This window comes from Leptopilina boulardi, unplaced genomic scaffold (assembly GCF_019393585.1).
Source record: "Leptopilina boulardi isolate dan_hultmark-lab unplaced genomic scaffold, ZJU_Lbou_2.1 LbouV2_70, whole genome shotgun sequence".
NCBI classification, from domain to species: domain Eukaryota; kingdom Metazoa; phylum Arthropoda; class Insecta; order Hymenoptera; family Figitidae; genus Leptopilina; species Leptopilina boulardi.
The window spans coordinates 960,059-978,072 of NW_026138017.1; the positions used below are offsets into that span (position 1 = coordinate 960,059).

The 18,014-nt window shown below is 23.9% G+C and overlaps 1 protein-coding gene across 6 annotated transcripts in view; it reads right to left on the minus strand.

Moving 5' to 3' along the window:
• LOC127290520 (TOX high mobility group box family member 3-like) overlaps positions 1-18,014 on the minus strand; it is a 228,154-nt gene that overhangs the window by 22,935 nt on the left and 187,205 nt on the right. The window contains exon 1 of one of the 6 annotated variants that reach the window (XM_051319146.1): positions 2,532-2,823. The exons of the other annotated variants lie outside the window; for them this stretch is intronic. Coding sequence (XP_051175103.1) covers positions 2,532-2,540 — 9 coding nt within the window. The 5' untranslated portion in view covers positions 2,541-2,823. Of the gene's footprint in view, positions 1-2,531; positions 2,824-18,014 lie in introns of those variants that run through there. 6 annotated transcript variants of the gene reach the window in all.

The window sequence follows — 18,014 nt, forward strand, 5'->3', positions numbered from 1 at the left end:
AGTATAAGCCATCCCATAAAAAGAAAAGTTAAGTTCTCTCAAAACATTTTTAAATCTCAAAAAAAAACAGACTTGGGTCTTGATTTAATACAAAAAAAAAAAAAAAAAAATGGAAAAAAAATATCAAAATAAGTATACAATATAAGCTCCTATAAGAATGTAATTTAATGGAATGAGAATAATAAAAAAAGGATAAAGAAACCCAAGATTCTGAGGGATAGGGATGTCGATGAGGGTATGAGGAGAGAAAGAGGAAATATAGGAAGAGAATGAGGTGAGGGGGGTTAAAAGTTGGAACTAAAGAATTCACCCTCAACGTATATATATATATATATATATATATAGATCAGGAAAGGATGATAGATAGCGTTATATCGTCCAAAATCCTTTTAGCAATTTATTCTCTCTCTTTCTCTCTTGTAAAAGGGAGCAAAGGAAAATAAATTTACCATGGTCTTGGTTGGTGGGTGGTTGAAAAGTGGGGGTGGGAGAGAGTACCAAGAGAGAGAGAGAGAGAGAGAAAATAAAAGTTTTTAAATTGGATTTAATAGCGTCAGGAATTTTCCTTTGAAAGAACTCTCGAATGCCTATATCGATCGAGAGTGCTCGTCTCCTGAAAAAACCTCCCCCGCGTATATTGTCCCGACTTCCCTAGTCGACATTCTCTCCCCCATCACCCCTTTTCAACCACCCCTCCCTCCCTCTTTCCATTCGCTATTCTCTGCCAATTTATTTGATGGGTTATAAGACCACGAATACGGCTAATTTTGCTTTAATATTCATTTATTTTAATTAATACTAATAATGTTACAAAATAATAGTAATAATAATAATAATAATAATAATAATAATAACAATAATAATTCTAGTAATAATTATAAAAATAACAATAATAATAATTCTAGTAATAATAATAAAAATAATAATTTACTTAATTGTCTGCCTTTTAAAAAGGCCTTTACAATTTTCATCCTAAAACCATATTTATTTTAATTTTAGTTATTTAATTTAATTTAAATAATTATATTTAATTATAAATAAAATTAAAAATGGTTAAATCATCAAAGGCATGTGAATTTTTTTCGTTGATTCAAATATTTTTAAAAAATATATATTTATTTTGTTTATTTCTAAATTAAAAAATATTATATATTTCGGGAGAATAAGAATTAAAAACAACACGGGAAAAATGTAATTAGTCGAGTGTAACGGTTATGCGAATGTGATTCCGTGGTATTGCGCGCGGCTTTGAGTCAAGATCATTCATAAGTGTGGGAAAGTGCATTGTATTTTATTAAGTTGAAATCCTTGGCGATTGTTAATTTTTTTTTTTTGTCAATTTAAAAACAAAACATTTCTATATGGGAAATTGCTGTTTTTATTTTATTTATTATACATTCAAAATAAATTACAGTATGCGTTAGAAAAAAAAAACTTTTTGGCAAAAAAAAAAAACATATTTTTTATTATATATAAGCGATATTTAATTAAAATTCTTAATTAAAAAAAAATCGTTTATATGTGAAAAATTTAGTAGTGTTATTAGAGTTAATTAAGATTAGATTAATAGGAATGATATATATTTTCTAATTAAAATTTCTTTTTCTAATTGGTAGCTTCATATATAAGAAAATTAATAAAAATGTGAAAATTTTATTTAATCGTTTAATAAATCGACTTGTGTTTCATAAAAATGTTATTTCATTTGAAATAATGTTAGCATTAATCTCACGAATTCAAAATGGCGTCTCAACGACTTCCTGTTACCCTCAAATTGCGAGTTATTCTACCGTTTATAATACCCAACCCTCTAACTTTCAGTAATGGAATGGCGTGGAACAAATGGAACTAATGCAGTAGAAATTTCTTGAGAATTGCAATTTTTTAATGAAAATTTTTTCTCCTTTTATTGCACATTTCAAAAAATTACATATATATTTTCATTAAAAAAAATAATAATTAATATCAATTAATAAATTAATTATTTTTATTAATTAATAAAATATGAAATATAATAATTTTTGAATAGCAAAATAGTTGAGAGATAATGAAATATAATTTTACCTCCATGAACGAATTTGATTGGTGTGTGAGTTTTAATTATCTGCAATATATAATAATAGGATGAAATTACTATATAGTAAATTGAAGTTTAAAAATAATTTTCTCTTTAAAGATGTTATCAAGTTACATTTCATATAAGTACTATCAGTGCAATAACATGGTTGTATATACAATCTATATAACATGAGGGGGACCGGTTTGTCTCCAGTAAATAAGGATTATTATATATTGAGAAAAAAGAGAAATAATAAAGAAGTGCGTCACGCAACTATATAAATTGACAGTGTACAAAAACATGACTCATAGAGAGAAATTGATTTTTTTTTAATCAGCGTTTTTTTTTGTAAAGTAATAAAAATTTTCCATAAAAAGAAATTACTTTATCAAATACATTTTTTTTACGTTTAGTGTTAATAAATTTTATTTATAGTTGTAAACGTGATTTTTCAAATTTTGAAATTTACCACCTTTTTCATTAGCGCCCTCTGCTATTTAGTTGAAGCAACTGCTCTAGTCAATTGATCTCTTTAATTTTTCGACTGTTTCTAACCTCAAAAATTCCTGAATTTTTTTTATCCTATCACTACTGTTGGAATAATAACATTTTTTAGTAACTTTGATTTAAAAATTCAATTACTAGGTTCTTTTTATTTAATTTTTTACTCTTCACACTTTTCAACTTGCTTTGATTCGATAAATTTTTGGATATTATATCACTCACTTCTTAACACATGATCAATAAAAACAAACTCTACTACTGACTAACGTTTTCTTTAACCGGAAGTTTCTTTCAATTATAAAATCTGACTAGAAAAGAAGGGGGAAATTTATTCCTATACAACTTATTTCATTTATTTATATTTTTTTCATAGTAAAACAGCTTAATTATAAATATGAAAAATAAAATCAAAAAAGTGTAAATATAAAAAAAAAAAAATGTCCATATAAAAACCCACAGCGTCTTGATTTTAATTAAATTAAAATAATAAAGTATAATATAGGTATATATAAAGACTTGAAAACAAAAGAAACTTTCGCGTCGTCGATTCAAAGAACTGTTCGCTTTTAATTAGCTGCTTTTAATTAGCTCTTTTAATTAGCATTTTACAAATTATACACACTACTTGATTATAGTTGGGTATTATAACCCCAAAAGGCCACAAGCGTAATTGCTTTTTATGAAAGAAAAAAAAACAAAAAATTATTATATACGCACAAAAATAGAAAAAATTTACACATTCCATGGTAAAATGATTGCGATATTCTATTTTTTTGTGTTTGGAGTTCGATCCCCAATGGAATTATAAATTTTTCCCCAAATAAAATAGATTTTTTTTCCGAATTAATTTCATGAAATAGAATATAAGTAAAAATAATTAAATGAGAAAATGGAAGAAAAAAATTGAGAAATATCGCATTTTTTTTTTTTTTTTTGAAGAAAATAGGAAACTATAACAATATATTATATAGGAAAATTATAATGGAGATTTTGTATATATACTAAAACATTAGAGGGATGTTTAATCGAGCGGTAATTTAAAGCTATATAGCAAATCGGAACTCGCTTAACCATCTGTAGAATTAACGCGGGTTATTTACTGCCATCTATAGAACACTAGCCTCATACACAATGGCGAATAATTGGTATATCAGTGGTATTTACATAAATCTCGAATTTCATTAGTAAAATGGCATATATGTAATACCCCGCGCTATATATATATATATGGGCAAATCCACAGAACCGGCCGATTTCATGTTACTCACATATTTTTCTATTTTAGAAGTATTATATTAATTATTTTCATACTTCAACCATTTTGTAATATCTCTGAGAACCTATTGAAATAAGAAAATTGAATAAATGTGAACCTTCTAGTCTTTTATAAAAAATAAAATCGAATTAAGTAACTTAAAAAATGAAATTTACGGTGTTACTCCAGGTATAAATTTTAATTCTTATAGGTATAACTTGTTCGGCATAGATCCGAACAATTCCAAACTGTGGTGAATTATAGTTTACTTATTGAAGAATGTTTTGAAAGTAATAAAAAATATGTGCTCTTAAATAAAAAGAAATGATAGTCGTTGAAAGTAGCGTTACTCATTATTTTATAATAATGAAATGTCTATACATTTTTGTAAATATCTTTTGCGGCGATTATTCTATTTGAATTTTTCAAATTGGAGCTTATTGCTTGTGAACAGACGAACAAATGTATGTATCATAGAATAGAGTGCAATCAGAATTAAAGAAAATATTCCAATAATTATCACTCTATGTTTAAGCGTGAACCATTTTCAACTTAGCCTTTTTTCAGTAGCACAACTACAGGATAAAATATGATGAGTTGAAAACATGTGTGATTATATAAAGACATTATTATAATTCTTGTATGCAAACGCCAAATTATATTTTCAATTTATAACGTCTAAAAATTAAAAATAAAAAAAAATTTATCGAAATTTAACTAGTTAATCGTGAAAAATGAATTATCCTTTCATTTGTTTTATTTTCAAAGTTATATCAAAATCGATGTCAATAATGTCAGTTTGTTGGTTAAAATAGTTAATATCAAAATTAGTAAGTAAACAATTTAATTTACAGAAATAAAAAATTAAATGCTAATAAATAAAATATATAATAAAATATGATAAAATATAAATAATTTATTTTTGATAATTAAAAAATTAATTATTTGTATTTTATCATATTTTATTATTCAAAATGTTTTGCACATATTTCAAATAATATATAAAAAAAAACAAAGAAATGCCATTTTTAATTATAATTTCCAGAAGAAAAATAATATTTTCGTTTTTGGCTTTTAACTCAAACGGCATTAAAATAAAATGAATCACGCAAGAAGATAATTGTTCTTGAATATATTTTAAAGAAAGTAAACCATAAATAAAAGGTGTGCTTGCTATTTGGAAAATTTTCATCTTGATAAGTAAAAATCGGCCGGTTCTGTGGATTTGCCCATATATATATATATATATATATAAATGTATTAATCTTGAGCGAAAAGCGGAACAATGGCAGACAAATGATATTATAAAACGTGAAATGATATTATATATATTCAAAACTATATCCGCGAGCGATTCATTATTATTATTATTAATATCATTATTATTGTTATTATTATTATTATTTTTATTATTATTATTTACAGTATCATAATTATTATTATCATCATTATTATGATTATTATTACCATTTATATTGTCGTTTGTGTTAAACATCACACTCGAAGAATGACAAGTCATTAGTGTCATTTCATATGCCAATATCTCGTTAAAATTTTCCCTTTATTATTTTAAACTGGTTTAGTTTCGTTTCTATATTTTTCTATTATTATTCATTATTATTATTATTATTATTATTATTATTCATTATTATTATTAATATTATTATTATTATTTTTATTATTATTATTATTATTATTTTTATTATAATTATTGTTGATTTTTTTTATTTCAATTATTATTAGTATTCATAGTCAAAATGTTAAACTGCTTGTGCATGAAAAAAAAAATCATTTATCCAAAGACGTAATCAATTAAGGGATCATAAACTTGTCAAACATACTTGATACAATTAATTATATTGTCCTTCATTATTTACTGGCCTATTCAGGCTTAAATTAGAAAGTTGTTGTTCTTATTCATTGCAAATTATAACATTCGACTAATGAATTAGTAATTAATTTATTGAAGTGAATTTTAAATTCATAATTTATAATATATAATTTAATATAGGTTGATTTTAATATAATTTTAATAAATAATTTATTAAATAATATTAATTTTGCCATTATATTAAATTTAATTATGTTATAGAGTAAATAATTAAAAATTAATTTTTTTTAAATAAAATTGTATATATACATATTTCAAATATTTGTGATAAAATCTAATAGACAACTCTCGAAAGTTTTTGGGTAAACTTTGAAATTTTTATTTTCAAGTTTATATAATTGACTTAAACAATCGCGCGGGAAATAGTATTGTCAGTTTAATACGAATATTTGCTTAACAGATTCAAATAGACTTCTATATTTGAAGAGCAAGACTAAATTTGAATTTAAATCAAATTCAAAGATGATAGAAGGGGGAATATAATATAATAATGCTTATATTTTAGAATATATATAGTATATTTTGTAGTGTATAAATTTTATAATTGTGAAATCTAATTTTATAGATGAAAATTTATCATTTCAATTAAAGAGTGAAATTTTTCATTATGTTGAAATATACATATATTCATAGAAAATTTTGCCATTAAATATTAATTAAATCTGAATCATGTTTTAAAAAAAAAAAATTATATCATTGAAATAGAAATATTTTCAACAGATTGCTGAAATTGTGAAGGGGAATTGGATTCATGGTCGCTAAGGGAATAAATTTCATCATTTTAGTGGATATGGAACACGTTTCGTTGAATTAATCTAAACCCGTGTGTGTTAATTAAAATTTATCTCTGACATGAAAACTTTGATTAACAAAACAATATTCTAGTAAAATTTACTTCATATATATAAATATATTTAATTTATTAAGTTTAAATAAATTTGCATATATGTCAAGTTTTTCAATTTTTGTTTGTTAATATTCAATTTTTAGTTCACTTTCTAATTTGATGATTTAATTAAAAAAATTTCCAACTTTATATATATTGATCAAAAAAATGTTTAACAAAAATTTTTGTAATTAAATTAATTTTTTTTGATTCGAAAAATTAAAACTCTGTTCCAAAGTTTTATATTTATTTCCAAGAAATTCAATTCTACGAAAGTTAAATAAAAGACATCATTTTTTATAATAAAAAGACAATAAGATTAAAATAAAAAATAAAAAAAAAATGCTGCTGATTAATGTAACTAGACTTAATTGAAGCAAATAAGAAGATCTTTTCAAGTAAACCACAATTCAACGATTCAATAAATTACATCCTTAAACTTTTTAAATTGAGTTGAATCGGCCAATTAGGCTAACTACATATTCAATTGGTTCAATCATGCCCGAAGTTTAATTGACTAGTAACTATAGATAGAGAAATTCTCTCAGTTGAATATATATTTATTGTATATTTTAAATTAAGTTTGAAAATTCTAATAAATATATATTTTTTTCTGTTTCAGGTGAGTCTATTCCCTTCTTAGCCAAATAAGGAGTAAGTCTCTTTTTTAATAATTTTAAAAAATTTAATCTGATTGAATTTAAAAAAAAAATGTTTGTAAAATGAGAAGAAAAAAAAAATTGTATTTCATCCCTTGACACTATTTTCTCTTCATCTTGTTCTTCCTCTTTCAATCTATAAAGCGGAACCGAAGTGCATCCGGTTGCAACGTCACTGCCACGCGCGGTAATAGAATTCGCCGGTGCCGGCAATTTCAATCTTTCAAACTCGATTATAAAATGTATTTACGTAAGAGAGCGAATTCTCAACTTGAGAATGTAAAACAAGAGAGAGAGAGAGAGAGAGAAGAGTGAACGAACTTGGACTTGCATGGTAGAGAGAAGAAAGTTGAAAAAGGGGGTTTGGGGGGATAAGGAAGAGTATAGGAAAAGAGTAGATTCCTCTCTCGAGTTTGAGAAACCATCTAAATAATATTTCCACTGAAGTAAATTCGCGAGACCAACTTTTAACGAGATGGTGAAGGAAGTTTTGGTTTTCTGAGTAAAGAAAAATGACGTCGTCGTCAAGGCGTACGTCGATACTTTCTATATATATATATATATATATATATACACAATATTTGCACAAAGTTCTCCATATTTCAGTAGCAAAAGCCAATATATATGGGAGCGATGTCATATCTCTCTGAGTAGAGCACGGCTTTTTCATTTGACAAGTTTCTACTAGTTCGAAATGAAATTGCCAGCTTGTCATGATACGCTTGATTTATATGCTGACTCACTTAAAAATATCACAATCCATTATATCCCCACTCTCACGCGAGTTTAAATTTATTAGCAAAAAATATTATTCACAATATTTTCCCTTTATTATATTTTATTTTCTAAATTCTTCTTTTTTCGTCTAAAAAATCAAGCAAAAAAAAAAAATTTTTATTTTATAATAATAATAACACAGAAAATTAAAAGGTATTAAAATAAGCTGAAATTATTATTATTATTATGTTAATCAAATTTTGCTTATTTTAATATCAAAATGAATTAAAATAAGCAAAATTGAATTAAAATAATAACCGTTGCAGCTTATTTTAATGCCTTTTAATTTTCTGTGAATTTAAATTTTAAATAAGATAAATTTTTTAAAATAGAATATTTTTGAGATTATATAGGAGGGAAAACGTGTTTTCTTAAAAAAAAAAAAAAAAAACGAATTTTTTAAAGTGTACCTTTTATATCTCTCTCTTTATTCCAAATAAGGTTCGCGAAGGTAAAATAATGTATATAATTATAGAACGTTCCTGCAAAAAAATAAAAATTATAATAGTAAAAACCGAAAAATTTCCTTTACCCGGTATTTTGTTACATTTTTTTTTCTCAGGCAAAAAAAAATCCAACTCGAATATTTGTGTGTGTGTGTGTAATGTTTTTGCTCCGCGAAATCAATTGCAGTCGGAGAAAAAATATTTGCTTGTAAAGTTATTTAAATTGAAATTGGATTCAGTGATACGAAAAACATTTTTTTTTTTTTTATTTTCATTGGTCGAAAATAAATTGTATTGAGATTGTCTTGAACAAATACAAAAAGAAAATTTTATTTAATTTTTATTAAAATGTATTTTTTTTCGAAATCACGTTTAAAAAATATTTTGTAAAAAAAAAAAATGCAATTTGATTTTTATTTGGTGTAAAAAAAGTTGAATAGAGAGGAAATAACTGTAAATTATATTTTAATTTCCGACTTGTAATTGATTTATATTAACAGTTATACATTCACAATAATTACAATAAAACTTTTTTTTTTTTCCTAGACTTAATTATTATTCTCGCGGCCTTAATTGCCCTAATTATCTGACGGAAGAAAAAGTAATATCGAAAATTTTTGTTTATAAAAAAAAAATTTGGTACTTAATGGGAATAATATAGCAGCTGTTTGCAAAAAAAAAAAGAAAATAATCTCTTTTTCCGGACCAGATTTGTTGAATCAATTTCTCTTCGTCTTTTTTATATTGCGCGAATGACAAATGAAGAACGTAATTAATGTACATGAGAGAAAGTGCAAATTAGGTTGAGATGCACCTGCAACCAAGATAACATTTTTCACCGATCATACACTTTATTAATTTATTTATTTTATTTTCTTATTTTTAATTTTATTATTATTATTATTATTTTTATAATTAATTATTTATTATTATTATTATTATTTATTACTTATTATTATTTTTTTTTTTTTTTTAAATTTTTAATTCTTTTAGTTTTAATTGTTTTAAATTAAAATAAAAAATAATCGATTTGAAAAACAAGTTTACTAAAACAAATTTGCAAAAAATTCAATTACATAAACACTGTAAAAAGAAGATCTTATTTTCAGATGAGTCTTAAAATCAGCGCTAGTAGCTCTAATGAAAATTGCATTGCGTAAATTCAGCAAAAGCTGCCTTAAAAAATGTTGCCTCTTAAAATAAGACCTCTTTTCGGTCTTAAAATAAGACTTTCTTTTTATACAGTGAAGCAGTATAAATTATAATCTTTGGATTTTAAATTATATATTATTTACGAGGTTTGAGACTAATTTCAAATTAAACTACAAAAAAAAAAGTGATTTTAATACGTTCGTAATAAAAGCGAAAGTACTTTCAAATTATTTTTTTTATTTATATAAATAAATTATTACTTTTGAAATATAGTTTGCATATCCGATATACTTTCGATGTGGAATGTTTTTTCTCTCTCTCTCTCTCTCTCTCTCTTTATGAGAAACAAAAATGTAGTTATATCAAGGAAATGATTTATGATCGGAAGTGTTAGATCGATTCAAGATTAAGTAGATTGGAAATTAGTAATACAAAATTCATAAAGCATAAAGATAACTGATATTAGTAAAAAAAAAAAAAAAAAAGAGAAGGTGTTTGAGAAAATCAACAGAGCGTGTAATACTAGAGCACATATATATACGAATATATTATGTGCTTTCGAATTTGTTGAATTTCTGATGATAAATCTCTTTGCAAATATAAAGTAGAAAAGCGGGAGAATCGAATAATATATTCAAGAAAGAAAAACGTAAATTACTTATTAATCTCCGACATTTCGATAAAATATATATATAAAAGAAAACACAAATAATATAGACTTTCGCATTTCACAAAATATATATATATTTTACGTAATATTCTATTCATTGAAAGTTCAAATATTAATAACATCATTTTGTCGACTTACATAAATTTAGAAAATTTATTAATCAAAAATACGTTAATAATATATTAAACAATTGCTATATAACGGTAGAAAAAAAACACAGATAATAAGAGACAATAAAAATATGTTAATAAAATAATAATAAAAAACATCAAGAAATATTAAACTAAGAAATATAAAATATTAAATATTAAATAAAAAAAATAATAAAAAATTGAAATATTAAAAAATTCCATCATTTTAATTCTCTCTAAATTGAAAAGTTATATTCGTAAAAGTAGACGGAATTATTTTAATAAAGAGATAACTCGCAACAAAAATTGTAAAGCATTTTTAATATTGAAATATTTTACATGTTTTATGAAAAATGTTTTTTCACTACTTTTTTTTTTTTTATTTTTTTTTTTTGTAAATGTTCCGTGAAATATTTCACATTTTTTAATTAAAGTTCATGGGCTTGTGTATGTGTATTTTTTTATTTTTTTTTTTTTATTATACTATTATATACAGACTTGGGCGTACAGAATTTTAATTAGAAATTACGTTAACGAAAATAATTTGCAATTTAATTACTTTCGATTGTGCTCTCTCTAGTGACGTGCTTCCAATATCAGGTGTAATTAAATTATACACGAGAATTCAGGATATTGTGATTTGGAAATTCAAATTAATTTCATTTTCGAGTAACTAACGTAATTTGAAAGTTTGTTGCCGACGTTCCTATTATTCATTTTAATGGGATCTCTCTCTCTCTCTTTCTCTCACTTATTTTTTTCAATAAAGATTTTTGCGCGAAATTCTAGGGTACGAATATTTTAAATCGTCAAAGTGAATTGACATTCTTGAGATTCTCAAATGATTATTGCTTTTTCAATATTTCATTTTTTGTGTTTTATTAAATTCACAGAAAATTAAAAGGCATTAAAATAAGCTGCAACGCTGATTATTTTAATCCAATTTTGCTTATTTTAATCCATTTTGGTATTAAAATAAGAAAAATTGGATTAAAATAATAAGCGTTGCAGCTTATTTTAATGCCTTTTAATTTTCTGTGTTATATTTGTGGAGAGAGGATATAAATTTTTTTGATATATCGATTAGGTTTTTTTTTTATTTCGTAGATTTATTATGATTTGAGCGAAATACAAGAAACTGTCTAGGGAATAAATTGCATTAGCTGCGATGTTGTATGTGTATATATATATATATGTATTCTCTTTTATAAGCCTCCTTCATGTTTGTAATATGAAATTTATGGCACGTTGGGTAAATTCTGTTCTCTGCTTTGAAACTTCGAATTGTATTAAGATTCGAAACCTTTGGTGGAGAATTCTCTCTCTCTCTCTCTATCTATCTCTCTCTTCTTCCATTCTTAGTGTGTAGTTGTCAAGAGCTACAAGAGGAGTACATGTAGCTATTCTATATTTACAACTTCGTAATAGCGTGTCCGGAATTGCAGGAAATTACACGTTACTCCTTCAACCCTTCAACTCTCCTCCCTATACGAGCACTCCTTTCAATTTTTACTTTTTTTTTTTTATCTCTCTTGTAACTTACCATTATCTTACTAATGTCATGAGGTTTTGAAAATTTGTTGAAAAATTGATTTCTAATTTGTCATTACAAGAATTCTTTTAAATAAAAAAAAAAAATTAAATACTAATTTTTCAAAAAGTTTAAATTTTTATCTTCGCTCTTTTGCACTATATTATATATATATATGTATATATATATATATAAAAGAAATAAAGTGTAACAGCTGCAAGAAGAAAGACGAAAATAAAAGTAAGAAAAAAAAAATAAGAGCAGCTGCACTCTCAGTTTCTTGGCTGCTGTAAAACTTGGTTCTCTCTATATATGTTTAAAGTGACTCCTGATGCAGAAAAAAAATTTACATCTTGTGCAATTCTTACAAGGATTTTTAATGCCTTTCTGTATTCAGAAGCTCAATTATATTCGAGTGAAGAGAATAAAAAAAGAGACTGGTAATTTAATAGTTAATAAAACAGCTAAGTGAGTGTAAAAAATGAAAAAAAAAAAAAAACTGTAAAATATTCCGTATCGTTTACGTAGAATCTCGAATTTGTGTGTTCATTTTTCAAAATAACGTGCGGTTGTTTGCACTTTGTATATATTTATTATTTAACGTTCTCATACATTATTTATAACGTTTATTTGTACATTTAGTAGAATTTCTTAATGTCGTTTGTATAATATTTTGTTTACGTGATATTTTATCTTTTTTGTGTGTTTTTTTTTTTTTATTAATAATATTAATTTAATATATACTGAATTGATTATTCGTAAAATTTTATATTTATTACTAAATTCAATAATAATTATTTAAAATTCAATATTGATTACACTCAGAAAAAAATTCGTTTTTACCAAATTTTGGTTAAATCAACAAAATAAATGCATTGATATATAGTTAAGAAAACATTTGGTTGCATAAACCAAACGTTTATTTAGCTCAATTTTTTTTTTGTTCAAAAAATTTATTAAAATAAACCAAACAGTTATTTAGATCAAATAAATATTTATTTGAATTAAACAAATTTTGTTTGAACTAATCAAAAAATTGGGTAAATATAAAAAAATGGTACATTTGGTTCTGAGTGTACAACAGATAAATTTAATTAATAATAATTTAAAATTAACATAATTATTTACCGTTATAAAAAATATTTTAAGATTTTATTAATTTAAAAAAATACACTTTTTTCCTCTCTTTTTTTACGTTATTCATTAAAATATTTTTGCAATACGTGAATTATAATTATTATTATAGAAAGGACATTACGTATACTAAAAAAATTAAGTTACGTAATTATAATTATATATCGTGTCAATTAATTTAATTAGACCCCATACTCCCATGTCTCTTTCGAATAAAAGAAAACTTGGTAATTATTGTTGTTACATGATTTAACAGTATATGAGCAGTTATTACAACATAATACAAAAATTAGAAAATGCAAAAATGTTAATTTATAATGTCTACTTCAACAATTTGTCATATAATGACTATTTTATTTTTACAATAATCTATACAATTTGTTTGCTATTTAAAATTTTTAAGTGCGTAAAAAGTGAAAGTTGGAGTAAAATATATAATTTTCGACAAATTTCTGTTTAAATAACATAATTGAATATATTATGGTCAATTGAAAAAATTATTGAGAAATTTTTAATTATATTATTATAATATTATTATAAACATGAGTAATAATATAAATTATAATTTTTCCAATATTGCTTTTTATTAAAACGGTTTTTTTAAATTAATTTCAATTATATTGTTTCATTATATTCGAAAGAAAAATAGAATTAAAAATACTTTTTATAGTAAAAAAAGAAAAGTGTTTTCCCTTTGAGACGATTAAAAAAAAAAAAAAAACAATTTTATATTTGAAAGAAAAATCGAAATCGGTAAACGTGTAAAATTTTTAGCACTGACGACAAAAATGTAATGGTCAATGTATAACGTGAAATTAGATGAACGTTTTTTTTTTTTTCTTTCTTCTTTTTTTTATGGGTTCAAAGTAAAACGACCTCGTAAAGCTTGCCTCCTGGTGTAATGTATATCGTTGGTACGTAATGACATAACCACAACACTATATTATACCCAGTGATACGTGTAGAATGTACATAAAACGTGTATAGGTGAATATATATCGTTTAGCAAGTGCATCTCTCACAAAAACTTGCAAAACTTTTAAAAGGATAATAAATATTTTCTTCGATCAATTTTTTTAAATAAAAGAAAAAAAAATTTACAATTTTATAGAAAAATTTTGTTATTTAAAAAATTTTTTTTACGAAAAATGGATTAAAATTATAATTGATGGGAATTAAATTTTTGCGAGGACTAAAATTTCGAAAAAGATAATCGAGTTTCATTAGCGACAAAACGATATTTCGCGTTCACTTGTGAAGATTAAAGCAAAATTAATCTATTACTATTATAGTATTGATGAGGTAAGGGGTTTTAGTTGAGGTACCCTCACTAACGTTATATAGAAACCTCTCGACAAATCCTCATCTTAATTAGAAGTAAAAACGCCCACTCTACGATTCATGTATAATTGGTTCATTGACAAGCCAATTAAACGATTTTCTTAATCCCCTCGATATATATAAGTTCCCAAAGTGGAAATAATTTTATAAATTTTTTTTTAATTTTCGAGAAAATTAATTATCTTTTTAAAAACTATAATTGATAGAAATTAATTAAAATTATTTAAATTAAATATGTCAATTATTCTTCCGTGTTTGAAAATGGAATTTTATTGCAAAAAAAAAAAATTATGTAATTAAAAAATGTTAATTAATTTTATATATCAGTTTCATTTAAAAAAAAAGATTGTATCTTTAATTACAATAACATTTATGTGGAGTGAAGTGTATTTTATGTTAATATTTTCTAATAAGAGGAAATTAAATTGAAAAAGCAAATACACACATACAGTCTCGTTTGTCACTGATTAATTATACGTTATGTCTGAATAATGAATTGCGACGGTTATCATCATCTTGGCAATGAATCATGAATACTGTTGTATTGTTTAAGAAAAGACAATTTATAAAATGTATCCCATATATAAAGAGATTGGTTTATATGATTCAGGGGCAGCAAAAGTATAAAAAAAAAAATTTTTTTTTCTAATTATATATGCGATCTTGAAGATTTATAACTGATTTCATATAATATGTATATTTGCAGTCTATTATGTAAATTGTTTCCTTGTTTTCTTTTTTTATTTTATTGCAAAAAAATTCTATATGTGTAACACAATAGTTGAAAAATTAACATGACATGCAAAAAAAATTCATATACATTGTTTATTTCAATGAAAGAATTAATCAATCAAATTAATCTGACATTGTAATGTATAATTCAATCGTAAAGAATGTTTTTTTTTATGATGTGTTAATTTTCTCTTATTATTTATATATATGAATTTCAATACATAAAAAAATATTTAATGTTGAAAAAAATTTAATTCAAATACTCGACTGTTATCAAATAAATATACTTGAATCAAAATAATTTTCATTTAAATCAACGAAGCTGAAGTACGCAACGTTTATGATAAACGATTTTTTTAAAAATAATTTTTTAAAATAAAAATTCTATAATTTTTTGCCTAAAAAATATTTCTTATAGTTTTCATTCATCAACAAATTATAAAAAAATATTTTTTAGGCAAAAAATTATAGAATTTTTATTTAAAAAAATTATTTCTTAAAAAATCGTTTATCATAAACGTTGCGTACTTCAGCTTCGTTTTAAATCAAATAAATTGGCTAGCGAAATAAATTGTATTTGAACCAATAATTTCTGTATTTGAATTAATTAAATAATAATTATTTAATACAAATAAATATTTACTTGAACCAAAATAATTTTTATTTGAATCAAATAAATTGGCTAGCGAAATAAATTGTATTTGAACCAATAATTTTTGTATTTTAAATAATTAAATAATAATTATTTAATACAAATAAATATTTATTTGATAATAGTCGAGTATTTAATTCAAGTACTCGACTATTATCAAATAAATATTTACTTGAACCAAAATAATTTTTATTTAAATCAAATAAATTGGCGGATAAATTGTATTTGAACCAATAATTTCTGTATTTGAATTAATTAAATAATAATTATTTAATACAAATAAATATTTATTTGACAATAGTCGAGTATTTAAATCAAATAAATTTACTTTTTCATTGCAGCGAAAGGTTTAACTGATATATTTCATTGAAATGCTTTAGTGAAACCTTTTCCTGTTCCAGATAAATATTTTTTTTTTCAAAAAAAGAAACATAATTTTTTATAATTATATGACTGAAAATTTTTTTTTTTTTTTTTATTCTCTCAGCTGGTATTGTAATTATTTATTATTAAAATTATTATTTTGTAATTAGTTGAAAAAGTTTCGTAATATTTGATAGTAATTTGAAGTTTTTTTTATAATTGAGATTTAATATTAATTACTTGGTTATTTAATAATTGTGTTTTTTCTACGAAGTTACGTAAAATGACAATGGAGAAAAAAACGTTAATATATTTCATTAATTCGGCCTTGATTAGATAATTAGTTTTCGTTCCTTTTTTTGGTTTATTAATTATGAGGTATTAAAATAAGCTGCAACGCTTATTATTTTAATCCAATTTTGGACTAAAATGGATTAAAGTAAGTAAAATTGGGATTAAAATAATAAGCGTTGCAGTTTATTTTAATGCTTTTTAATTTTCTGTGAAAGTATTTAATTTTCCTTTCTTTTTACTTTAAATTTTAATCAATTTTTATTAAAATTTTTTTAATTTTTAATTTTTTTAAATTTTCTTTTTTTAATCTAAAAAAGCTGAATGAATCCTTCTTTCTTGGATTATTAAATGAAAGAGTGAGAGTCTGTGAGTGTTGAAGCGGATGACAAACGCATATATGTATATATATATATGATACGCAATTGTGCTTGAAAACTCGTGCGTGCCTGTTCGTTTGTTCGCGATCGTTAAAACAATGAAATTACAGCCGGAGGTTATTTATTGCAGATTGCCAATTACCGGGCGCATAGATTGCATTGACTGATCGAATGCGTCCCATATTTGGTTGAGATGAGCTCATTCCATCGTTATTATAGTGCCGATGTTTTCATGAGGATTGCGCACGGAAACCCATAAGCAATTAGTCCAAATGTCTACTCATAAAGATAACCAAAGAAAAAAAAAAAAGAAGACAATTTTTTATAATTTCAATTTTTTTTTCTTAAAAAGAAAAAGTGAAAATAAAAATAAAAAATAAATTCACTGAAAATAAAATTATTTTGCAATATATTGTTTGGAATACTTTTTTTTTTGGAACAATGATGAAAAAGAAGACAGTGTCTGCTTCTGGTTTATAAGTGCGTAGAATCGTAACCTTGCACCTGTCGCGACAGCTTACCTGCGCTTCTTTTCTTTGTTTCTTTTCTTTTTCTCCCCATTCTCACTTTGTCTGCTCTCAAAACGAACAATCACGTTGTGTGATTTTTTTTTCTTTTCGTAACAAACTCACATTTATTTGTATTTTATTTATATCTTTATTTATTATAAAATAATTGACGCAAAAGTCATAAATTTTATTGAAAATGTAGAATATTGTTGAGAATTCCAGTCACATAGAGATGCAGCGAAGCGTGTTATCGTTGTATTAAAAAATTCTATGCATCCCCAAGCGCACGGACTCTGTAAACGTGAGAGACGGAAGTAAAGGAATTTTTCTTTAAAACGCAAACTGCCAGAATATATATATATATACTTGCCAGAAAAGAGCAGCCAGACAATTGATTTTGCCTCACCTCGCCCTATTCCATATAAAACGAGAAGCCAGGAAAAGTTTAAACTTTAAAAGCAAATTTAAACCAAAAAAAGTTTTATATAAAAGTTTAATTCATGAAAAAATAAATTCGAAAATTGAATATATTTTGTTTTACGAAAATTATTCATATATTCTTTTTCGTGTAAATTTTTTTTTACAATCATTTCCTGATATCTATCTTTTTTTATTATTTTTTTTTTCGAGGCAAGCGAAAAAAAAATTACC